This window comes from Loxodonta africana, chromosome 16 (assembly GCF_030014295.1).
Source record: "Loxodonta africana isolate mLoxAfr1 chromosome 16, mLoxAfr1.hap2, whole genome shotgun sequence".
NCBI lineage: Eukaryota > Metazoa > Chordata > Mammalia > Proboscidea > Elephantidae > Loxodonta > Loxodonta africana.
Window position 1 is genome coordinate 57659247 of NC_087357.1, and position 24933 is coordinate 57684179.

Consider the following 24933-nt stretch of genomic DNA (forward strand, 5'->3'; position numbering starts at 1 on the left):
TACCTCTAAAGCCAAGTTTTCAGGTATATAAACAATACAGAGTATCACCCACTTAGTACCTGGACAAGTACACATAATTGAGTTTCTAGTTTAACATAAATACCTTTATGTGAAGAACTTGTGAGTCAGAAATCATAACTCTCAGATAGGAAGTTAGGAAACCTAGATTTTATCCTTGTTTTACAAAGAGGCTTTTTGAGCAAGTTTTATTTCATTTGGGAGTCTCACTTTGCTCATCTATGATTTTGATGTGGGGGTAGGGAGCGCATTCTATTTATTTAGGACACCATGCAAATGCAGTCTAGGTCCATTGTTTATGCCAAGTAGGTTTTCCATAGATATTGAATCCTTACTGAGAACTCATTTCATCTGATAATAATCTTTAATGGGTAGGCAATATATGAATTGCTGAATGGCTCTAGACACTCGTTTTATATATATATTTTATATATATATTTTATATATTTATGTATGATTACTACTTGCAAAGACAGTCCCTACCTCATAGTGTGTTTATGAGGACTGAGTAAATAAACGTAATGTACTTAGAGTCTGGCACATGGTGAGCATTCAAATGTTATGATAATTACCTCCACTACTAGACAGGCTCTGGGCTAGAATGAAAATTAAAAAAGCCATGGTCTCTGCCCATGTGTCGTTGTTGCTGTCAGGTGTCACTGAACCGATTTGATTCACAGTGACCCTATGTAACAGAGTAAAATTGCCTCATAGGGTTTTCTAGGATATAATCTGTATTGGAGCGGATTGCCAGGTCTTTTCCCATGGAGCGACTGGGTGGGTTTGAACCGCCAACTTTTCGATTAGCAGCCAAATGGTTAATCATTTGCACCACTAGGTCTCCTTATCATCTAGTGTACGACTTGCAAACTATGATGCTTACCGGGCCTGTCAGATAATACAAGTGTAAGAAGTGTAGCTGGCGCTGTGGTGCCTGGAGAGGGCAGAGGTGACTCGGCTCCAGGAGGTTGTTGCCTTGTGGGAATGAGGCCTGTTGTTGCCAAATCTTGTTGCTCAAGAGAAGTTAGAGAGTCATTACTTGAAATTCTCCCAACTTGTAAGCAGTGACAGTGAATGGGTGTCCATTAAAAAATAAAAAGTGCTTTATGGATTAAACACAACTGCACACTAACACGTTCCTGGAGCTGTCAGTTTACAATCTCTGAGTAGGCCAGCATTTATAGCCCCAATTCCCAGGATTTGGAGGACAGCCTGAACCAGATGTTGACAAAGGTTACTTGTCAGTTAATCTTTACTTTTTGGCTCCTCCATGAAAGGCACAGAACCTATGGAAGTTGAGAGTTTGCAGGGCAGAACTGGAAGTTAAGGACTATCCCGTTGGTGATCACAGAGGCGGAGACAGAGCTGCGGGGTGGACTGCTGTGGGCAGGCTTCATACGAAGACAAGTGGTTAGACAACTACCTTTTCTAGAAAACACAGGACACTGTAGAGCACAGATAGGTGAAGAGTTTAACACAATTTATTTTATGCTTAAATAATCAACTAGGTCATCCAGTGTGTGGTTTTTCATACATATGTCATTAGAGCTATGTGTCAATGAATGCTGATTTGATATGAATATAATCAACAAATTAAAGGATTTCACCAAAACCCAAATAAAAATGCCCTTTAAAACACAGCAGCCTTATTAACCTAATATGATACTGCTAGAATGGTTACAAAGGATTGGCTTACTGAAAGGTGTCTACATCTTATAGCCAGTACACGATACAGGAATAAACTTTACAACGTGCTGCCATCCTACTAGCTAAGAAATTCTGTTCAGTCCATTTTAAATACCCCCAACTGGGGCCTCTGATGAGCACCATCCACCTCTAAAGCGGCAAGCATTACCCCCTTTTAAGCACTAACAGATAGCACCCCCCACCCCCTAAAGCAACTACTGTAGAGGTTATTTTTTTATTTTTTAGGTCATTTCATTGAAAAATTGGCAATAGCAACAAATATCAGATGAAGGGCTTTATGTTTACAGATAAAATCCTCTGTGATGCAGTATATGGTAGTGTTTGCAAAATTGGAAAAGATTTAATCAAAATAAGGTGATACACATGCATCAAAATATTAGTATTCTGAAGAAAAAAATTTTCACAGACCTACAGAATTCCTCATTTGGGGAATTATTTAAATTTGCAGCAGATTTTAAAGTTTTTTTTTTTTTTTTAAATCAAGCTAGCAGTTTTGCATATACAAACATTATGATGGCTAATATACAAGAATCGGTGAAGATCCCCCCACCCAAAACCCCTCCCCTCCTCCTCCTAGGGTGAAGTCACTGAGAATCCCTATTCTGTTAAATGCATTTGCAATATTTCTGTTTGTGTTCTAAGAGGCAGAGCCTTATAAACATTATTTCTATTTTTCTGTTAGAATTTATACAGTGTTATTATTTACAGCAAAACTATCGATGTTTTAAAAAAGAAACAAAGTGTTTATACCCTGACAGTTTGGGTCCAAGAAAAATAAGGCGAGCTGTTGTGGATTTAGTAATTTCAGTGTTTCTCCATGACTGGATCCTTCCATCTCCTCCTGTCCCTTCTGGTGGCAGGAATTTCTTCCTTTTGTAAATGACACCAAATTACTTGAGAGAAACAGTTAACAGCATGGCTTCTTGTATATACACTGCATTGCTAATTGCACACGCGCCAATCCCGGGAATGAAAGTGAGTTTCCATGCTCTGTAAATTGGCTCATGCTAAATTAAAATGTGGGTGGTGTTTTCTTTTTTTCCTCTTTGCATTTAAAAAAAAAAAGAATCATGCGGTAAATGTGTGGAAACAGCAAACACACACACCCTTCTCGATGAATTTTTACTTCCCGCTGACATTTCTTCCATAAATTTCTCAATACTGGCAGTAAAAACACATGATCCTGTGGAGAGAGAAACAATAGGTGGGTAGTTAAAAAAAAAAAAAAGGAAGGAAAAAGCTTAAGAGAACTTGGCTAAGCATTCTTCTATTTCCTAATGGGGTGATTTAACTTGATGCTTTTATTCGAGGCTATCTGATGGATGTCTCTGAGAGCAAGACCCGGAGGTGTACTGGAAAGCTCTTTTAAGATAACTACCTTGTATAACTGACTGCACAGAACACTGCTTACTGTATTTGTGGTTTAAGGGACGGAGTTGGGAAGACACTCTTCTAGAGAGTTCTAGTATCGTGGATACTGAGGTCATTCAGGTACTCTGGAAAACCATTTACAGCCCTTCGGACCTCAGTCTTGTCATCTATAAAATGAGAAGGCTGGGAGAGGTGCTCTAGGAAATTTCTGATGACATTAAATTGTCAGGCATCTGTTGTTGTGCTGGGCACGAAAGGCCAGGACATGGAGTCAGGATAGAGCATCCCAGCCATTTCTCTGTGTTTTATAGTCATTTCTTCCCCAAATGCAAACTAACCTTTCAAAAACAGTACCATTGTTTCATTACTAAGAAATTGCTTTTCCATATGCAAAATAATTAAAAACTTCCATCTCCTACCACTGCAAAGCATACTTTACTTTTTCCTGCCTTCTGTTAGTCATGAGTGAGAGAAATTAATTTTACTTGAGTTTTTTTATGGAGGCTTCACCAAGAATGTCATGTCTTACAAGATGATGCCTAAACAATCAGTGTTTTACAGCCAGTCTTCATATGTCAAAACAAACAGTCCTCAGTGGAGGGTTTTCCTATTTTTGTGTAGTACTGTTTTTGCTATGAACTCCTTTTCCACATAACAAAGTTCTTCCTACTTCTCCTCTAAGAGCAAAGAACTGACAAATGCTTTGATTGCTTGAGGACGAGACATAGCCCCTACAGAAAGCCTGCATAAGGTAAGAACAATTTTACGAACAACCCTGTTGACTCGCATGTAAGCCTCAGGCTATTTTTGCAGGTGTAGGAGAATCTTTAGAATTTTGCTTCTGTTGCCCGCCCCCACCCCCGCATTCCTGTCGACCTTGAGCTTGTTTATTTACCCCAAAGTAAAATAAACCCCAGACAAGTTTTTTTTTTTTCTCTATAGATGGATCCCTCAAAATCCTGTGACTAATGTAAACATGATGTACAACCATTTCCTCTGTCAGCCCCACCATGGTTCTGACTTCCTTTTCTGTATCGAAAGTTCTACTGACCTCCATGCCCCAGGTCACTAAATCATGAAGCCAAGAACGTCAAAGTATCAATTCCTGCTTAGGTGATTTCAACACCGTCCCCTGTTCCACCCTCCACGATGCTGCAGAGGTACCAGAAGAGGAAAGTGGCCCATCTGGGCAGGTCATGTTACCACAGGGTGGGCAAATACTGAGTACGCTCAGGATTTTCTCATCTGTTTTTAGCATTTAAACCTGATCTTCCGGGCGCCGGGCTCCTTAGACAGTCCCATGATAATGTTATCACAGTGCTCTGTTATTTTCTTTAGAATCCTCAGCCATTTCTTTCTGTTGAACCCTCCCCCTTTTTACAGCTTTATCGAGGTATGATTTATAGATCACACAATTAATTCATCCATTGTAAATATGCAGTTTGAGCATTTCTAATAAACTCATATAGATGTACAGTCATCACCACCATCCAGTTGAACTTTCATTATCTTGCTTTATCTCTTCTAAAATCCAATCCAACTTCCCAGGCTAATTTTATAGTAAGAAGGAAGTTCTTTCTCTTTGTTACCTCAAAGCAAGTAAACATCTTTTTAGAAATAGTGAATATGTTTCCATAGTCCTTAAAAATGTTAGTAGGGTTATTTACATTGGGGAGGGTATGATTTGGGCGATAGTTTAAAAAGGAAGGTAAGAGTTAGTTCCCCTTTTATTGCCCACATAAATCTCTTATTCTCGGTCATGCTATCAGGGCGTGTTAACCCCAACCACATAGGGTGCACGACGGCCATTTATGGAACAAAAGACTTCGTACCAAGTAGAGTGTTGCACAGAAAAACATGAATGCCTTGGCTGAGTAATGTAAGTCTGTTATAAAATATTGTCACTTTGTGTATGTTGTGACGAGAGCACCACCTAATGGGAACTGTGGAGGCTGGAGCCATCAAGATGACATTTCAGAAATAGAATTTTAAATCATCTCTCCTTTCTAGGTTTAGATTACGGCTATGAGACAGAAGCATTTTCATTTAGGCGTCTGTCTGTCTTTGGGTTTTGCATGCCTTTCAAGGTAGCTCTCAAGAAACCAACACAGAAAACCAATTTAGGCAACAATTTCTTTTAACTAACCATTTCACTATAATTTTTTTTTTTTAAAGAAACATTTTAAATCAAGAAAAGCACTGCTCGTCAATGGCAATGGATTTTTATGGTGGTCGGTATTTCACAGATGAATATTGTACTTTTCTACAATGTATCTTTGAGTGAGGGATATATTCAGGAATGGGTATTCTACTGTGTACTCTAGACACCACCTTGTCACTAGAGTCCCTAGGTTATTTTTAAGTCTCTAACTTTATGTTCTGATTTTCTGACTCTTCTGCTTTTCCTTGATCCTCAATATTTGCTATCTGAAAATTCTCCTCATGTCTTATTTTATTCCTGTTATTTTCTGGCCAGGAATCTTCTGTGGCTGTCTAGTATCTAGCTAAAAAAGGTCTCATCTCTTTAGTGTAGCATCTGGAGCTCTGCCTAATGAACTTTTTAAGCTTAATTCCCACTCTTCTGTACTGAATAAAAGTTTTTTTTTTTTTTTTAAACACTTTCCTGTGGCTCTCAAACTTGGGTGCATATTAAAATTATCTGGGGAAGTTAAAAAAATTCCAATGCCCAGGCTGCATCCCATACCAATTTATTTAGAATTTCTGGGATGAGGCTTAGCATTAAAAAAAAAAAAAAACTTTTCTGGAAGGTCCCACTGTTTTAAGTGTGAAAGCCAGCAATATGTTCTAGAGTAGTACTTCTCATAATTTAACGTGCCTGTCTATCACTTGGGCATCTTCACATGTAGATTCTGATTCAGTAGGTTGGTGGTAAGCCCTGGGATTCTGCATTTCAGACTCTCAGATGGCACTGATACTGGTGGTCCACAGACTGCACTCTGAGGAGCTACAGAAGTGTGTCATGTATGCCAGTCATCCACTATGCACACTATTTCCCAGCTTCATTTTCTTTACTCATGACTGTGTATCTACCCACACTTCCCTAATCTTCATCTGTCTAAATCCTCTTTGACAGCACATTCTTTAATCTCCCTAATGAGGTCCACTTTTGCTTGTTAACTCTTACTCATCTTTAAAGACTAAGCTCTGCCATGGCTTAAGTAAAACCTTTCCTAATACACCTTTTCCTGTAACCCCACTGAGGACACACAGCGTTCTATAGTTCTTCTCTCTTTCCCTTCCCTTCTCTATCTCTTACTCTAGTTACAAAAGTCATGGAGCTAAGATCATTTTTCATTAAAAAATAAATCTAATTTGCATAATTAAAGTACAGGGCAGTTTTAAAAGAATTTCAGACTCAGGTAGATTTGTTCTTCAGTTAATAACAATAAAATGGGGCTTTTTAAAAAGCTGGCTCTTTTCTACTGACTAGTGATTTAAAGGAGCCCTGGTGGTGCAGTGGTTAAGAGTTCAGTTGCTAACCAAAAGGGTGGCAGTTTGAATCTACCACCCGCTCCTTGGAAACCTTATGGGGTCACTATAAGTCGTAATCAACTCAATGGCAGTGAGTTTGGTTTTTATGGTTAATGATTTAAAAAAGATCTGAGAAAATTTTAAAAAGATCTGAGATCACAGGGCCAGGTCAAAAAAAAAAAAGGAAACTACTGGGAAAATACTGATTCATATTTTGGATATGAAAGAAAAATATAATGTTAACAAAATAATGGAATTTTTACAGCTGCTATTATTTATTAGTAAATAATTATGTGCCATGTATTGTTCTCATACCTGTAACATGGATTAGCTGATTTCATCTTAATAACAATGAGGTAGTTCCATTTTAAGATCAGGAGATAAGAGGCACAGGGCTATTAGACACTAAGTCCAAGGTTATACAGTTAGTATGTGGTGGAGCCAGAACTGAAAGCCAAGCTGCCTGACTCTAGAACTCATGCTCTTAACCTTGAAGTCAATGCTTTTGGTTGGAGATTTTTTTTTAAGGATAAGGAAATAAATAAGAACAACAGTACATAAAAACATTAACTATGGCAAATGAATTCTGGGAAAATCTCTTGAAGGGCAAGGTCCTGAATTTGAAATGAAGCATTTTCAGGCCATAGATAGTTCTGACTTCCTGGAAGCAGAATCAGGACATCTAGGTTAAAACTAAACCCACTGCTGTCGAGTCGATTCCAACTCATAGTGACCCTATAGGACAGAGTAGAGCTACCCCACAGTTTCCAAGGAGTGCCTGGTGGATTCCAACTGCCGACCTTTTGGTTAGCAGCCATAGCTCTTAACCACTACGCCACCAGGGTTTCCCAAGGTGGAGGTTAAAACCCAGACCTGTTATTAACTATAGTCTCAGGGATTTTTTTAAAAATCTGTCTCTGCTCACTAGTTAGTAAGGGGAATGAGAATACCTGTTTTACTAATTTCCCAGGGCTACTATGAGTTGGAATCAAGCCCTGGTGGCACAGTGGTTAAGCATTTGGCTGCTAACCAAAAGGTCGGCAGTTTGAATCCACCAGCTGCAACTTGGAAACCCTACGGAACAGCTCCACTCTGTCCTATAGGGTTGCTATCAGTCGGAATCAAATTGACAGCAACGGGTTTGGTTTTTTGGTTTATGAGAAACAAGTGATATAAAAGAAGTGAAAGTGCTCCAAAGTGTAAACCACCATCACAGGCAGAGGATACTGGGTGGCATTGCTCTTCCGGCTTCTCCCACTGTTAGGGTCTAGCCTCCCTCTGGCTGCTTTTTCAAGATGCTATTCTTGGCTCCCTTTTTGCCTCGCTTAATACTAGTAATAATAGCTGACACTTATTATGGGCTTACCAGCCACTATTTTAAGCAATTTACATGTTATTAACTCATGTAATTCCCATAAGAACTCTAGGAGATATGTTACTATTATGATCCCCAGTACAGGTGAGGAAATTAAGGAACAAAAGTAACTTGCCCAAGCTCACACAGCTAGTAAACTACCTGACAACCCCACCCATTCGAGCCGCTTCGCCTCTCACCCAAGACAACCACTCTTAGATCTGTAGCCCAGACTGCCTTTCAAATCGCTGACAAATACTGAGGGCACTGAAAATTCAGCCTCTGTAAGGTCAAGTTCATTATCCAGTCTACCTCAATTCTTTTATTTTGTGGTCTTTGTTTTATTGTTCGTTGCCATTAAGTTGGCTCCAACTCATGGTGATCCCTGCGAAGGAAACATTGCCTGGTCCTGTACTATCTTCCCAATCTCTGGTATGCTTGAATTCATTGTTGCAGCCACTGTGTACTCTGAGTGTCTTTTAACCTGGGGGCTCATCTTCTAGCACTATATTGGCCAATATTCTGTTGTGATTCATAGGGTTTTCATTGGGTAATTTTTGGAAGTACACCACCAGACTTTTCTTCCTAGTCCGTCTTAGTCTGGAGACTCTGTTAAAACTTGTCTATCATGGGTGACCCTGCTGGAAGTTGAAGTACCAGTGGTATGCCTTCCAGCATCACCGCAACAGGCAAGCCACCATGGTATGATGAACTGATAGACAGGTGGTGGTTCTGTGGTCTTAAGGTCTGTATTTTTGTCAATGATTACATCTAGTTAGTTACCCAAGCTAGTAACCCTGATGTCATTTTTAATTCGCTAGTAACCCTGATGCCATTTTTAATTCTCATGCTTCCCTCTCTCTCCACATAAGATTAATCTGGTGGTTCTACTTCTAAAAGGTTACTTAAATCTAGCATCTCCTTTCCATTCTCTCTACACCCAATTCAGGCCCTCATCCATGTCTCCTAACTGAGTTCTGTGTGTTCAAACTCTCTTCTTCGCAAATCCTCTATGCTAACATTAGGGTTACCTAAGACACATTTGATCACATGAGTCTTTACCACAAAACTTCAGTGGTACCACACTGTCTCCAGGATAAAGGCCAAACTCCTGAGTACAGTACATAATGATCCCCCATACTGCCCTGTTTCAACATCCTACTCATTCAAGAACCAGTTCAAATATTCACTTCCAAGAAGCTTTGCAAGATCTCCTCTACTGAAGTTAACTATATCTTACAGTGGATTCCCCTAGCATTTCGTTTCTATTTTGATTTGTGTTACTTATGATCATGGTGGCCTGTTGGACTACACTGTGAAGTTACAATGGGTAGGAGTTCACTCAAATGAGGGGCAGACATTTAGAATCATGTCCGAAACATTGTACTCTCCCCCCAAAACCTGCACTGCACGTGTCACGAAACTCTGAATAGCAGACAAAAAGTAAGAAGTTCTGACTATATGAAGTTGGTCTGCATCCTGTTATAGGTTTCTCTGCACCACTGATATTAAACTGCATGGGTTAAAATATTTTTAGATTAAAACCGAATAAATATGCTAGAGGGCCAAAGCTGAACATGTAGGCAATTTTAGATCGGAGCAAGGGATATAGAATAGCTTAGACTCTAACAGCATAAAGGAGAGTCATGGCTGGAGCTCTTCAGGAAAGAGAGGTCAGAGGCTACCTTTTAAGTTCTACCCCTTCTCAAAATACTGTTGTTCCTTTGGGCTCAGTCTCGAACCCCTTCTCTACTCACTTTAGCTTTCTCCGGTGTTCAGTACTCATCTCTTTAATGATGACTCCCACACCTTTATATGTCCAGCCCCAACCTTTCCTCAGAGTTCTAGGCTGGTGTATCTAAAATACTTGCGATATCTCATAAGTAGCTCCAACTCAACAAGACTAAGCCTGAATGCCTGATATTCTTCCTAAAACCTATTCCTCTTCTATTCTGCTGCCTTCTCTACCAACCAGTTGCTTAAGCCAGAAACTTGAGAGGCATTGTTAACCTTTCTTCTCCACCTGGCCTCAAGTGTTGTTGATTTTCCTAAAAACCACTGTCCAGGTCCCTAGCCTAAGCCACCATTATGGCTTAGTTGGACTACAGAAATAAACCAACTGGTAATCTTCACTTTAGTTCCCCCCTCCATTCTCTACAGTCAGCCAGTATGCTCTTAAACAACAACAACAAAAAAGATCAGGTTAGGCCCTTGCTTAGAATCCTTCAAAGACTTCAAATCCCCCTTAGAATGAAATCGAAATCCTTTACTCTGACCTCTGAATAATGGGCCTCTTCTTGCATCTCTTACTTCATCTCGTGCCTGCCTTATCCATCAGCAGCTCACCAAGCCCTGATTGCACTGTCTTTCTCAAATGTGCTAGCATTCTTCCCACCTCAAGGCCCTTGTGCATAATCATTTTGATAAAAGATGATTTTATACGTACTAATAAATTATTCTCGAGAGACAGCTTAGTATAATGGAAAGAGCACTAGGCTGAGCATCAGTAATCTTGGCATCAAGTTTCAGTTCCACTGACAGTAAGTTGTGTGAGTAGACATGTCGCCTGACCTTGGGATCTTCATTTGTAAAAGATGGCAAACAAAACTGGCCTAACTTGCCTCAAGGCATGTGTGAAGGATTAAATAAGAAAAAATAAATAAATAAATAAACACACTTTATAAACTATAAATCACTATAAAAAAGAAAACCAAACCTGTTGCCATCTAGTCGATTCCGACTCATGGCGACCCTAAAGAACAGAGTAGAACTGCCGACCTTTTGGTTAGCAGCTGTAGCTCTTAACCACTATGCCACCAGGGTTTCCATAAATCACTATATATTATGTAAATATTTACTATGAAAATCTTTTATTATTTTAAGCCATTGGCTTTTCCCTTCCATTAAAAATAGGATGGCTGTGACTCAGTATTAAAGAAAAGCAGATGCAGGGTTCAGACAACTCAAAATTCAACTGGTTCTAAAATGGGAAGCAAAATTTTTGATGTCACTATCAGACAAGCAGTGAAACTTGGCAGCATTCCACTTGCTTGGTTGTTCTGTTTAAAAGAAAAAACACCCCAAAAAACAAAAAAACAAGAGTGTAGTCAGTAGGGCTATGAAATATCTCAATATATTTGCAAGCTGATCTCTCCAGGGCACACATTCAATGTCTTGAGATCCCGGGCCGTATTCTTGGACTCATTTCCTAAGTTCACTTATGGAAGGTAAACAGTACCCTGGAGGGTAAAATGAGGCTTACAGTCAAATTTACTGTTCCTTCCTTCTGAAACATTAATTTTGCTTTATGCTGAAGTTGTTTGCACATTCATATGAATTCTTCTATCCAGTTTTCTCTCTCCATCGAACCTGTGTGAGCCAAGGCCCTAATAACTTCTTTACAGAATGGATCATCATTTTAAAGCTTCTCGTACATTTAGTGGTGATGTCATTTTTTATATTAACGCACTCTTAAGAACCCTGGGAACAAAGCACCATCGTTTACTTTGGAGTGTCATTTACTCACAGATACTAGGGATTGCTGCTCTAGAAAAATGGCTCAGCTGGTATAGATGACTTTTTGGTTCTTTCCCACTCAAACTCTAGGTCTATGATTGAACAAGTTGCTGAGATTTCAGGGACATACTAAAGCTGACTAAATTCTTCTCTCATTTCACTTCATTTCTCACTTAAAATTATTTAACTAGACTAATTCAAGACAGCGAACTCATGCTTCATGTTCTATTAATCTGCTGTATGTGCAAGTTTTTCACCAGGTTAAGCAATAGGACATGCATCAAAGGTGGGTTCATTTTAGATATTACTATGTTGAAGTTATCCTTAATTTTCTCATCACTCACCCTTCTCATCCAATAAACAAGTTGTGTCAATATCTCTTGATTCAGCCTATCTCTCATCATCCTCACTGCCAAAGCCAGTGTCTGTAAGTCTCCTAAAAGTTTTTCTGCTCATCCATTCCTGCCCCCTCTAACTCGTTCTCCTCCTTGCAGTTATTGTAAGCGATGCAGGACGTAAGTTGGATCATATCCCACCCCTGCCTAAAAACCTTCAATGGCTTCCCACTGCTTCTAGGGTGAAGACCAGAATCCTTATAGAGATGATCATGAGATACGACTGCTCTGATCCTTCCTACCTCTCCAGACACATTGGCAAAACTCTCCAGCCAGCCACACTGACCTGTTCTCATAGTTCCTCCTTTTCTGTTTCTTCCCACTTCCTGGCCTTTGTGCAAGGCTACTGCCTGTGCCTAGATGGCTACCTCAAACAACATCCAACTCCCCACCTCTACCCTAGTTGATTTCTATTCATCCTTTAAAACTGAGCTCAAGGTGGACACTGGAGAATGTGTTGGCAACTCTTGCCTGGAGGGGGGATGGGAAGATAGAGAGAGAGGGAAGATGGCAAAATTGGCACAAAACGAGAGACTGAAAGGGCTGACTCAATAGGGGGAGAGCAAGTGGGAGAAGGGAGTAAGATGTATGTAAACCTACATGTGACAGACTGATTGGAATGGTAAATGTTCACTTGAAGCTTAATAAAAATTAATTAAAAAAAAAAAAACTGAGCTCAAACATCGTTTTCTCAAGGAAGTGTTAACTCTGAACCAAGTGAAGTCTCTGTTTAACATGGTTGAGAGTGTGGGTTCTGGAGGCAGCCAGTTAAGAGTTTGTATCCACTTCTGTTAGTTTTTTAAATCTGTATGACCTTGAGTAATTTACTTTAATGCTTGGAGCCTGTTTCCTCATCTGTTAAATAAGGATAATAAGGGTACTTACCCAAGAGGGTTGACTGTGAGAATGAAATGAAGAGCACACATAAAACATTTCAAAGAGTATAATAACTTATTATTTTCAGGACACTCTGCAATTCTTAGCAGTGTTCTCAAAGCCATTAAACATTGATGTTTGGTTGTGATTGGTTACCATTATCTCCCAAACATAAATTTAGTGGGGCCAAGTACCATGTTTGTATTGTTTACTAATGAATTCCCAGTGCCTAAGCACAGAGAGAAGGCGAAATAAATCTTTGACTGAATAAATAAATGAACGATAAGGTTTTATAGGGGGATTAAGCATTTATCTGGGCCTTAGTTACTTCACATATAAAATCAGGGGCAATGAGACGAGATCATTTCTCAATTCCTTACCTCAGCATTCCAAATACCAGGATTCTGGTAACTGGATAACAGCGTATCTATCAAAGTGATAAACTGAAATCTGTTACTTTGACTAGTGGGGCTAAGAAGATTAGTGGTGACCAGCCCTGAAGAAATAGCCCTACCTTTTTTTTTTTTTTTTTATCTTATAGATATATGCAAGTACTTTTCAAAACTATCTGCTTTCTCCTTCTAAATGGCCTTTCTAATTTTAGCTATGTAGAAATAGGACAAAGTAAGAAATAGAAAACAATGCTAAAGAAGAATATTCTGATCTATAAAGAAAATTCCAGATGACTTTAAACAAAGCTCACTAAACTATTAACAACAACAAAAGAGTACCATTAATCTCCTATTTAATTTGCTTTAGTTTGTATAAAAAATATAGTATATGGGAATTTCAGTGATTTAATTTAAACTTGGCAACCACTGTATTTCAACTGAAATCATATTCTTAGGTGCTTTTCTGCTAAAATGTGAAAGGCTGGACCAATATCTCAGAGTGCTTATGTAGAATTAGTTGTTGCCAAACAGCCTTCCTGTTAAATTGTACAAGGCTACTGCATTTCATAGTGAGTGAGCCTTAGCTCTTAGAGAAGACTCAAAAATCACTGTTCAACATGTGCTTCTACAAACAACATTTACATTTCAATTCCTGGCTAATTTGTAAGGAGAAAGTTCACAGACTGTGAACCAGAGTCAAGTTTTAGTGCATATATAAGCATAGAAAGAACTCTAAGAAGTTCATATTGAATTTTCAAAGGTGGGATTCAGCGAAATGAGAGGAAAGAAGAGCTGAATCCCATGTTTAATGGCACCTTAGAAGTTTCACACCAATTAGGTCCTACTGTTGTTGATATATTGGAAACCTGGTGGCGTAGGGGTTAAGTGCTACGGCTGCAAACCAAGGGTCGGCAGTCTGAATCCGCCAGGTGCTCCTTGGAAACTCTATGGGGCAGTTCTACTCTGTCCTATAGGGTCGCTATGAGTCAGAATTGACTCGACGGCACTGGGTTTGGTTTTTGTTTTTTTTTTTTTGGTTGTTGGCATGAGCACGCTTAATCACCTTGACTGACCGTTCGCTGTTATGAGTGGCTCTTCTTTTCCACATGCCGGATTTCTTTCTTCATCTTCACCTTATAACCTTCTCCCTGCTTTAAAAGGAATGTACGCATTAAGGTTTCATGGAGAGAGTTTTAATTATGAAGCAGTTCCCATCCTGGTCCCTTGAGGCTGGATTAGGATAAGTGAAAAGCAGTTTAAAGCACGTTATCACTTCACGTTCAAAATTATACACAATCTATTTGGCTTAGCCACACAGCTTAGCATCATCAAGGCAAGCTAGAGAGCACTGTCAAAATGAACACAGCATAACTGTACTTCACAAAAATTCAGCAGGTTAGTAATAATTAAAAAAAAAAACGGCAGCCTGTCCTTTTGCTATAGTAAACTAGAAGAAATCGGGAAAGCACTTAAGACACCCAAACCCAAATTTTTAAAGAATTGGCAAATTATAATTTACACCTTTCTAGGTCAGTAGACTCTTAACGTGATTTGTTATCGTGAGACTGAAACATCTTCAGCCAAGCACTAAGCAAGAACTAGCTACCGTGGAAATGCTGCTGAACTGAAGGACTTTTAAGTCTATGGAATTTCCAACACCTCCTCTCATCCCCAGATTAAGCAGGCCTCCATTTCCTATAACACAAGACCTCTGTCCACTGAGCGTCAGGGACACATTTTCCTGAGAGCAAAGCTGTTGCACAAATACTCAGTTTTACCCTATTATAATGGAAAACTGTAACCTTTCCCATTTTCTGATTTAGTCCTTGTGAGAAATTTTCAGTTCCCTTTTTTCTTCTGTATAAACAGGCTATTGACAGTTCTATTTTTAAAAAGAAACGAGTAAAGATCTTGAGAAAAGGAAATAAAGGAAAAACTAACGAGATGTGAACTCATTTTCTGAGCTAACACTGCTCAGTGATGAGTCCAGCTTTCTAACCAGCACAGTGGAAACGGGCTGTTGTAAACCCATTATAGGAAAGTGTTATAAACCCAAATAGGGAAACACTCCGAAGGTCAAGATGGGGGAATTCAGATTCCCCCCCTAGAATATGGTGGAGGGAAAAATGTAAAGGTTTGATGTAAGGATCCTGGACTGCAGCTTTTACCATGCTAACATTTAAGCCCAAGTATTTGCTCTAAAGGAATACTCTGAATTAGTGTTGAGAGCAGGCACTCAGCTGAACACAAAGCACTGGGTGGGGAATGGGTGCTATCAAGGGATTTAGTTGGTGGGGGAGGGTTTTAACTTTTTCTCCCTAGAACTGGCACGTTCTATCCCCCGTGAGTGAATTTATCTCTGTGAAAACTCTAAAGACATTTTTAGAAATCACATTAAAGAATGTCAAGAAGAAAAGTCTTTTTCTTCATCAAATGCGCAACACGTCAAAGCAGCACACACGTCAGGCTGCCACACGCTGCAGAGGCCAGCCTGTCAGCAGCGTTTTCTAGGGAGTTCACAAAGCTTTTATCCTCTACTTCCTCCTTGGCAATCCCTCTCCATTACCACGTCACCATGTTTTCTCTCTTGTGGGATAAGAATTCGTCTTATCACTTTCCGAGTGATCTGTAGGAAGCAACAGTGAAGAGCAGAGATTTGTCTTTTTTTTTCAGTTTCAAAGGGCAACACTACAGCAAACAATCAGCAGTTTCGTAAATGCAGAAAATCTAAATTCCAAGAGAAGCATGAAATCTCCGTGATTATTACTTTTCTGGTGATGAGGTTGCCTTCTTCGTCGGTAAACTGTTCTTCTGTGACAGACTCACCAGGGATGTTTTTTGCTTCCTCTCCCTAAAGGATGTGGCATAGAGATTAGCAATACGCTAGATGGGCAGAGTTCCATACCACTTCACACACCACACACATGCTCTGTGGAATTTTAGAAAAAGAAGATAGATTCTACTTGCTACTGCAGTGCAAGGGGTAAAAAACAGACTGCTGGTAGTTATTTAGCAGTTAACAACATTCAAAGCATTAAAATTTAGGAATGTACAAGATGGTTAGCAAGAAGTTCTAAGAAGGAAGAATTTGAAAATGTGTAATTATAGAATGCACTTATACACTGATACGCAAACCAACAGGTTTTATTTGTAAAAAAAAAAAAAAAGGTTTTAGCTGAAGCTTAGTGCTCTAATTAGATCATCCCACTCTGAGCACAAAGTATTTATTCACTGAAAAAGAAAAAAAAAAAATCCAGCCCCTTGCTGTCAAGTCAATGCTGAGTCATAGCGAGCCTACAGGACAGGGTAGAACTGCCCCAGGGTCTCCAGGGAGCGGTTGGTGGATTTAAACTGTCCCATTTGATTAGCAGCCAAACACTTAACTACTGTGCCACCAGGGTCCCCAAATCTCCAGAGGAAGATTTTGGTGGGCTGAGTTTTGTCTAATTTGAATTAAGATGTACCTTGGTTGGGGCATTCTATTTATCACACTTGGTTGGTTGGTGTCATTTAAAATTTCGTTTACTAAGTGTAATACATAGTTTTTCGAGGGCTATGAGAAAAGTTGAGAGTATAAGGAAATGTTACTTTCCCAAGCCTTTGCAGATCTACAATAAATGAGAATAACTGTGTCTGATGAAGAATTCTGCCTTCAGGTGAAGGTGTCTGTGTGATGCCTGATTATCTGACCTCCACTGCCATAGACAAAAAGTTAGTGCCTAAGTAACTCAAGATTATATCTTTCAGTTACCGACTCTCATCTGTCAAAGGTCTTCCTTTAAACACTCCTTTAAGGGGATGTCTGAAAAATGGCATAAATTCTTACTCTTCAGGGTGGGTTTGTATTTTTTGTGCTTATAACCAATTTGATGGGTTTAGATGGTTCCTTAATACCTCTCAGCTAGCTCTGATTGTATAATGAGAAAAACCACTCAAGAGGCCAAAAGTGGGACTGTATCTGCAAGACATTACCTTCTTCATTAGTGTTCAAATTCAGTGTTGGGCCACTTATAGTTTGGGGGAACAAGGACAAATATAGTAAATTCAGAACAGTATTCCGGGGACCTATTGTTAGTCAAACTTTTTGTTGAAAAGGTGACCTAGATAATGCTATAGTACACCTGTGGTTTTTCTGGGAAAAACGGCAGATCACAAAAAAGACAGCTACATTTCTGGGAGAACTACAATTTCTAACTCGTTAAACGTTACTGACATGGAAAAGGTAATGCCTCTGATAATTTTGTCACTGCTAGCCAACAATGGGTACCCTGGTAGCAAAGTGGCTAAGCATTTAGCTGCTAACCAAAAGGTCGGCAGTTCAAATCCAAGAGCTGCTCCTTGGAAACCCTATGGGGCCAGTTATATTCTGTCCTATAAGGTCTCTGTGAGTCAGAATCAACTCAACGGCAACAGGTTTGGTTTGGTTTAGCCAACGATGAGAAAATTCTATGAGTGCTTTTGTCACAACCAGTAGAAAGGTAGTTCTGGTTGACAATGACAGAGTAAAGATTAAAACACTATCTTGTTTTGCTAACAAAATCTGTTGTTTTTCTTTTTACAAACCAAACTAAAAAAACCCAAACCCACTGCTATCAAGTCGGTTCTGACTCATAGCAACCCTACAGGACAGAGTAGAACTGCCCCATAGGGTTTCCAGTGAGCGGCTGGTGAATTTGAACTGCTGACCTTTTGGTTAGCAGCTGAGCTCTTAACCACTGTGCCACCAGGGGCCCTTTTTTTATGAAGTGACTTTATATTCTTATAGATTATGGGCTCATGATAATGGGTAGGACATATGACTCATTTTACCTCACTGTGGTAGAGGTTGGACCAAAATAAAACAAGATTTTTCTTGCTGCTCATGTTTAATTCACCCTGAATCTTGCTTATGACTAGTTTGAAGTATAAGTAAAAGAAAGAAGGAAATTGGACAAATGTAGAGGTCTCATATCTAAATGCACTAAAACTTGCAACATGTTTTTATGGGGGTATTATTTATATTTCTTATGTTTGGTTTGGAAACCCTGGTGGCGTAGTGGTTAAATGCTATGGCTGCTAACCAAAGGGTCGGCAGTTCAAATCCGCCAGGCGCTCCCTGGAAAACTCTATGGGGCAGTTCTACTCTGTCCTATAGGGTCGCTATGAGTTGGAATCGATTCAACAGCACTGGGTTCTGGGTTTATGTTTGGTTTTATATGTTTAGTTAATATCCATAATTTTATTTTAAAAGTAAAGGTATAAAGATGACAGAAAAGCCAGTGAAAGGTCATGGGAGGTTCTACTACATTCTAATCATGAATGAGGAAATGTTTTTGAGCCAACTCTCGGGCATGTCCAGCTCTTTGAGTGGTAGACAATTCAGGGGTCCCACGAAAATCCAGCTAAATAGAATCCTATTGGATATGGTCATAAATGGATCTTTTTGTGGGAAAGGATGACAGTTTTTAAATTTAGACAGTTTCTGAAAGAAATATAAGTGTATAAGCAAAGTGAATACATACAAGTAGACTGATTTATGGTAATAGCCTTAAAAAAGCAAAGCCCTACTTATAAATTATATGCCATATAGGGTGCTGAGAATTATTCTGGTACATAGGCATTTTTTTTTTTTCATACAGACTTGGATTCCGTATAATTCAAGGTAAAGATATGTCTTTATCTTAAATGTTTATTAAATATAGCCAATTACTGCTTTAGTTAAGGCCAAAACAAACTGGATTGTGTAGAAAGTCACTAATTGGGAGAGTGGATTAGTTGGGAGTTCACTGAAAGAGTAAATTCATGAAATGTTTTTTTAAAAAACTCATACATCTTTAATTCTGTCGCATATATCAGAGTGATAAGCTAGAGCAAGTTTTACCATGGAGAGGTCACTGGGGCCTCTCTTTGAGGAAAGAGAATCATCTTATTAGTTTCTAAAGTTCTTGAAAAGAGTTTGTGTACTTTTAAGTAAACAAAATTTCCACCCTCGGTCTTGCTGACACCAATATTTTTGGCAACCTACTTGCCCTTTTTTTCCTATCTCAAAGGAAAATTACAGCACACGTGGTATGACAGTATCACCCCTGGTGGCCACCTTAATGACGACTAACTGTACTTCCCTTTTAGATCCCTGCTGGAAGCACTGTGCTTTATAATTTCCTTTCCTCTCTCCTTGGATTTTTGAATAAAATTTATAACATGAAATGTACCAATTTGCTTTGATGTAGACAACATTACAACTTGAACTTCCCAAATATGTACATGTACAGACACAACAGTGCCATTCAGTCAACTCTGACTCATAGCGAACCTATACTACGGGGTAAAACTGCCCCATAGGGTTTCCTAGGCTGTAATCTTCACGGGAACAGATCACCAGGTCTTTTCTCCTGTGCAGCTGCTGGTGGGTTCCAACTGCCAACCTTTTGGTTAACAGCCAAGTGCTTAACCATTGTACCACCATGGTTCCCACACATACACACCATCAAGTTGAATCCAATTCATGATGACCCCAAGTGTGTCACCGTGGAACTGTGCTTCACAGGGTTTTCAAGGGTGGTTTTTCAGCGGTAGATTGCCAGGCCTTTCATCCAAGGCACCACTGGGTGGATTCAAATCTCCAACCTTTGGTTAGTGGCTAAGCGTGCTAACCATCTGCAGCACCCAGGAACTAACTATCCATCTATCCACCCACCCACCCATAAACACACACTTCAGTGTTGTTTGTAGAGGTGGGGAGAAAAGAAATAATTATCTGCCAACAGAGGAATGGACAAAATAAATGGAAGTGTGTTTAGTCGTCACAAAAGAATGAGATCTACATTTATAGAGACATCAAAACACATCTACCACTTTTATATTAAGTGCAAAAAAGTTACTAAGCAGTATGTGTACTATAACCCATTTTTATAATCTAAAATCCACAAGCTGGGCATGTGTGTACATGTCATGTATATATTGGTATATGTGTACAAAAACAGCCTGAAGCGGGCCAACTGTTACCTTTGGAAAATGGAATGGGCAGATAGGACTTTATATACTCTTCAATTGCTTGATTTTGGGAGAACATACGTGTAAACTTATTTAGAAAGTGAGTACAAAAATACAAGTAAACTGCACAGTAATACTGGAGTTACTTGAATCTTGACAAACTTTGTACTGGTTTGTGAGTTGGTTTAAATTTTTACATTTTCACTCCATTTGCTTAGCAAATAATATAAACAAGCTTGCAGGGCTGGTTAATATACTTGAATTCAGCTGTTGCCAACCATTTGAAGCCACTGTGATCTTATCAGGAGCCCTGGTGGCACAGTTGTTAAAGCAACTGACGGCAAACCAAAAAGTCGGCAGTTCAAAACCACCAGCAGTTCTGCAGGAGAAAAATGTGGCAGCCTGCTTCCGTAGAGATCTACAGCCTTGCAAACCCCGTGGGGTTGCTGTGAGTTGGAATCGACTGGATGGCAGTGGGTTTCATTTTAGGGTTTATGATTTTATCAAATTGTAATAGAAGTAAGTGAATATGCTGATAAACTAAAAAAAAAAAAAAAAAAGCCCCCAAATGGGGGAATGTGTTAGCTTCATTTATTTTATAAAGATTTGAAAGTAAAAAACTTTGTAAAAAACGAATGAGTCCATATATAAAATTAAAGACAGAAAAATTATAAGATTATGATTTTACATCACTTACCTCACTTATTATACAAATTTAATCACTAAGAAGATGAATTTGCCCTGGCTTGTAACGGAATCCTGGCCATACCTCCTGCTTCCCTTAGGCGGCACTTCCCAGCCAAAATTTTCTCTGGGCAAGATGCAACAACCCCAAAAGAGTTTTCAGCTGTGAGATTCTAAGTGCTAGGAGGGATAAGGATAGCAAACAGTATGCTTGTTCAGTCCAGGCTGGAGAGCCTCCATAAAGTAGGTCACATTCCCAGCATTCCAGCCCCATCAAATAGTTTTTCCAAGCATGACAGCCCAGTGCTGCCCTCTTCTAGGCCACTAGAAAGGGCTGAATGACCAAATGCCTGATGCAGTCTAGGCAGAGAGATTCCTTTTTTGTTTTGGAAGAGAAAGTACATAGTATTGTGGAAAAAGTAGGTAGATGGCAATGCACTAGAAGGCTTAGGGATTGGGTTCTGGTCACAGAGCTGCTACTCCCTAGCTGTGTGACTTTAGGTAAATCATCTCCAAGCCTTGGTTTTGTCAACTAGAAAAAGGAGTGATTTTAGTCTTGATGGCCCCTTTGGGTCCTAACATTCTCATTTCATTTTTTGACAGAGGTAGCTTCCATGTGGTATTTCCCTTATACTACTGCAGCTCTCTGAGCTTTTTCACATTGCAGCTGCCTCAATCAATATTCTACACAGAAAAAAATACTGACCAGAAATCATTCTATGTATCTTACAGTTTTTTTTCCTTATACCTATAGCTTCTAGTTATAATCACAGCTGTTTTTTACCTTTTGATTTCTCAGTCACATATCAAAGACATTTCTTAAAGACTGTCTGAATGATTCTGATGTTTATACTATGTTCCTCCCCAGTTATAAAACCCATTCTCTGACATTTCCACTCAATCTCCCTAAAATTACTCTAACTGCAAGAAGTAGAGGTTTGAGTAGAATACAGGCTCCTGTGTTTTGTAACATCATAAGGTATTTTGGTCTTTTTTAAACTTAAGTTCTCAATAAAAAAAAAAATGTGTATGTATGTATGTAAATATATGTATACACACATGCACATATAAGTAACTATATATATTAAGCTCAAATCCATAAATAATTGTCTCTAATACAATAACTTAAAAGCCAACTTGCTCATACATGTCTAGAATTTGAGGAGACCAAAAGAAATAGCCCTCATTGACTTGGGGGGCGGGGAAGGTCAATGTTGTTATTGTTTTGTCTTCTTTAGAGAAAACTTGTTTAACTCCTCTCTCCCTCCCTTCCATAATGCGCAGTTGTTATAAAGGAATGAGATGGATTTGAATGAAATATGAATATGGTATATGTTAAGCATCAAAAGCAAGTTACAAAATGATACATATGGTGTGCTTTTTCTTGACATTTCACTTTAAAATATCATTTCTTAAAGATATTGATTATGGACTAGCAAAGGCTATATAGCTTTAACAACTTTAGAACAGTTAATTTTTTTTTTTTTTTTGCCCCTAATCCCAGGGAATATGTGCCAGGTGACTGATGATGAGTATTACAGTTTGCGGGTTAAATATTTGTAAATATGCCAGACAACACTAAGTAATTTGGCTTGTGGGTAATAAATAATTTAGCTGGCCTTTGTCCCAGGTTCCTGGTAGGTTACCTCTAAACCCTTGGAATTTCCTGAATGATCAGAGACCCTTTGTTATTCATGGTGGGCCCCTCCATAGTTTGTACTAACTAGATGACTCAGGATGGTGGCTAGCCACTCCAGAAAGACTAACCATGTGATCAGAAGTTTGGTAGGAGTTTTGGAGATTGAGTTCAATCATGTGGTCAATATTGAATCAATTGTGCCTAGATAATGAAACCTCAGTAAAGACTCTGGACAAAGAGACTCGAGTGAGCTCTCCTGACTGACAATATTCTGAGTACATCAATGTGCTAGGAGGGTGACATACCTGGAGAAACAGAAGCTTTGAATTTGGGACCTTTCTAGACTTTGCCCTATGTGTCTCTCACTTCGGCGGGTTCTGATTTTTTATCTTTTTCCTATGTTCTATTTTTTTTTTTTTTTAAAACAGCTTATAATTTCTGACAGTTGTTCTAGTGAATTACTGAACCTGAGATGGGAATGGGAACCCCCAAAATTTAGCTAGTTGGTCAGAATTAAGAGTGTCCTGGGGATTCCTGAGCTTATGGCTTATGTCCTGAGGGTGTAAGAGAATGCTGGAATTTGTAGCCAGCTGTTTAGAAGTGAAGGTGGCCCTGGAAAGACTTGGCAGTCTGGAGGACTGTACCCTGAACCTATGAAGCTTGGCCTAACTCTGGAGAGTTGTTAGAATTCACTTACTTGCCTATGTGGAATTCTCAAAGAAGTAATTCATGCCTTTCAATTATAGTGTCGGTGAAGAATACTGAATATACCATGGACTACCAGAAGAACAAACAAATCTGTCTTGGAAGAAATATAGCCAGAAGGCTCCTTAGAAGGGAGGATAGCACAAGACTTTGTCTCAGGTACTCTGGAGTGGACATGTTATCAGGAAGGACCAATCATTGGAGAAGAATATCATAATCGGTAAAGCAGAGGGTCAGTGAAAGGGATGAAGACCCTCAATGAGATGGACTGACGCAGTGGCTACAACGATGGGCTCAAGCACAATAATGATTGTGAGGATAGCGCAGGACAGGGCAGTGTTTTGTTCTGTTGTACAGAGGGTCGCTAGCTATGAGTTGGAACTGACTCAACAGCACCTAACAATAACAGTGAGCTCAGAGTTGATTTGGGGATAGCCCAGGATTTAGACAAGAACTTATTTTCTTCTCTAATGTTTCCAAAGTGTCAGAAAAACTACACTAAATCAGATTTGGGAAATTTTCTTTTCTTCTTTTATCTGATCGTTATGAAAAGTAGAAGCAGAAGGGTTAAAAAGTTTTGAACACCTAAATCAACTTCTCTGCTCTCTGCAGGATCTCTTGACACTTTGGGATTAGATAATACATTTGATAAATGGTCTCTCAATAGTAACTTCCCTTCCTTTCTCTTCAGAGCTGCCAACCAAGGAGCCAATCAAGTTATCTGGGCCACAATCAAAGGCCTGTGCGTCAAAAATGGCTCCCTAGTTCTCTCTGCACTCAGTTATTCTAACATCAAGAAAGAGCTTTCTAAAGACAGTAATGAAGACACTCGGCAGACTGCAAGGAACGTTCTACAAGACCTTGCCATGGATGAGTTCAGTGCTTCAAAGGCCTCTGTGGGTAAATCAGGGAGATTCATTCATAGTGTTTTCAGCTGTGCTATATAACAGGGACAGTTACATTTTCTTCAAAAATTTCTCCCTATTTTAGTAGTTAGTTAATACTTAAAAATACAGCTTGATCTTTATTATAAGTTTTTGCTTGACTTGCATTTTGTCACAGACATTCATGCCAGGCTATAACCCCATCTCTGCCACTGATTGATAATGAAGAATTGGTTTTCATCTAAAAACTGTACATGCAGTTGGAACCTGAGACTGAGGAAGAAGCCCTTTAATTCTTCCATTCTCTTCCTTCTTTATCTTAATACTTCATTACAGCCTCATGAACCGCTCTAACCAAGATAGAATCTTTGTTCACACATATAATGCATCTCCAAGGAAAGCAGAGTACAAATGCCAAGAATTCTCAGTATTGGCAAAACTCAGACTTCTTTGACACACATCAAACACAGGCCTAGACAGAACACTCACTACCATGCAACATGGCTTTTTTGTTTCATCGTTGTTTTAAAAACTGTCAAATGTGCAAAGAAACAAATATAGGGCCATTTAGTCATCAAGCATGCTAAATTTTCAAAACAACAAGAAAAGAGTTTCTAATAATACAACAATGCCTCTCAAGACGATCCAGCTGCAGGATACCTTTATAATCAAACGTCGGCGAATAACTCGTGTAGTGACTCTCCGTTCCTCCCCTGAGCTGGAATCACTCTCACTGTCTTTAAAGTCCTAGTAAATGCATTTTTAGTACAATTTTACCATGACATTAAAAACATTCTGAGGAGAGAAATCAGGGAACAATTACTTGCTGTTCTTCCCTCCCCCAAGGAAAATCATGACGTGTATTTGTGAAACTCTTACAAATTTTAAGTGGAAGGAAAATTTGGAGCAGAATTCTAGACACGAAATT

The 24933-nt window shown here is 39.2% G+C and overlaps 1 protein-coding gene and 1 long non-coding RNA gene across 2 annotated transcripts in view; one reads left to right on the forward strand and one right to left on the reverse strand.

The window, feature by feature from the left end:
- Positions 1-2799: 2799 nt before the first annotated feature.
- Positions 2800-24933, reverse strand: part of ANK3 (ankyrin 3) — a 713581-nt gene continuing 691447 nt past the window's right edge. The window contains exons 41-42 of the mRNA XM_064269618.1: positions 14185-14272; positions 2800-2908 (exon numbers count right to left, since the gene is read on the reverse strand). Of these exons, the coding sequence (XP_064125688.1) occupies positions 14204-14272 (69 nt within the window). The 3' untranslated portion in view covers positions 2800-2908; positions 14185-14203. The remainder of the gene's footprint in view (positions 2909-14184; positions 14273-24933) is intronic.
- The window catches only part of LOC135227928 (uncharacterized), a 29303-nt gene continuing 7273 nt past the window's right edge, over positions 2904-24933 (forward strand). Inside the window, exons 1-3 of the long non-coding RNA XR_010318102.1 lie at positions 2904-4975; positions 23163-23280; positions 23813-24017. This is a non-coding gene — a long non-coding RNA (uncharacterized LOC135227928). The remainder of the gene's footprint in view (positions 4976-23162; positions 23281-23812; positions 24018-24933) is intronic.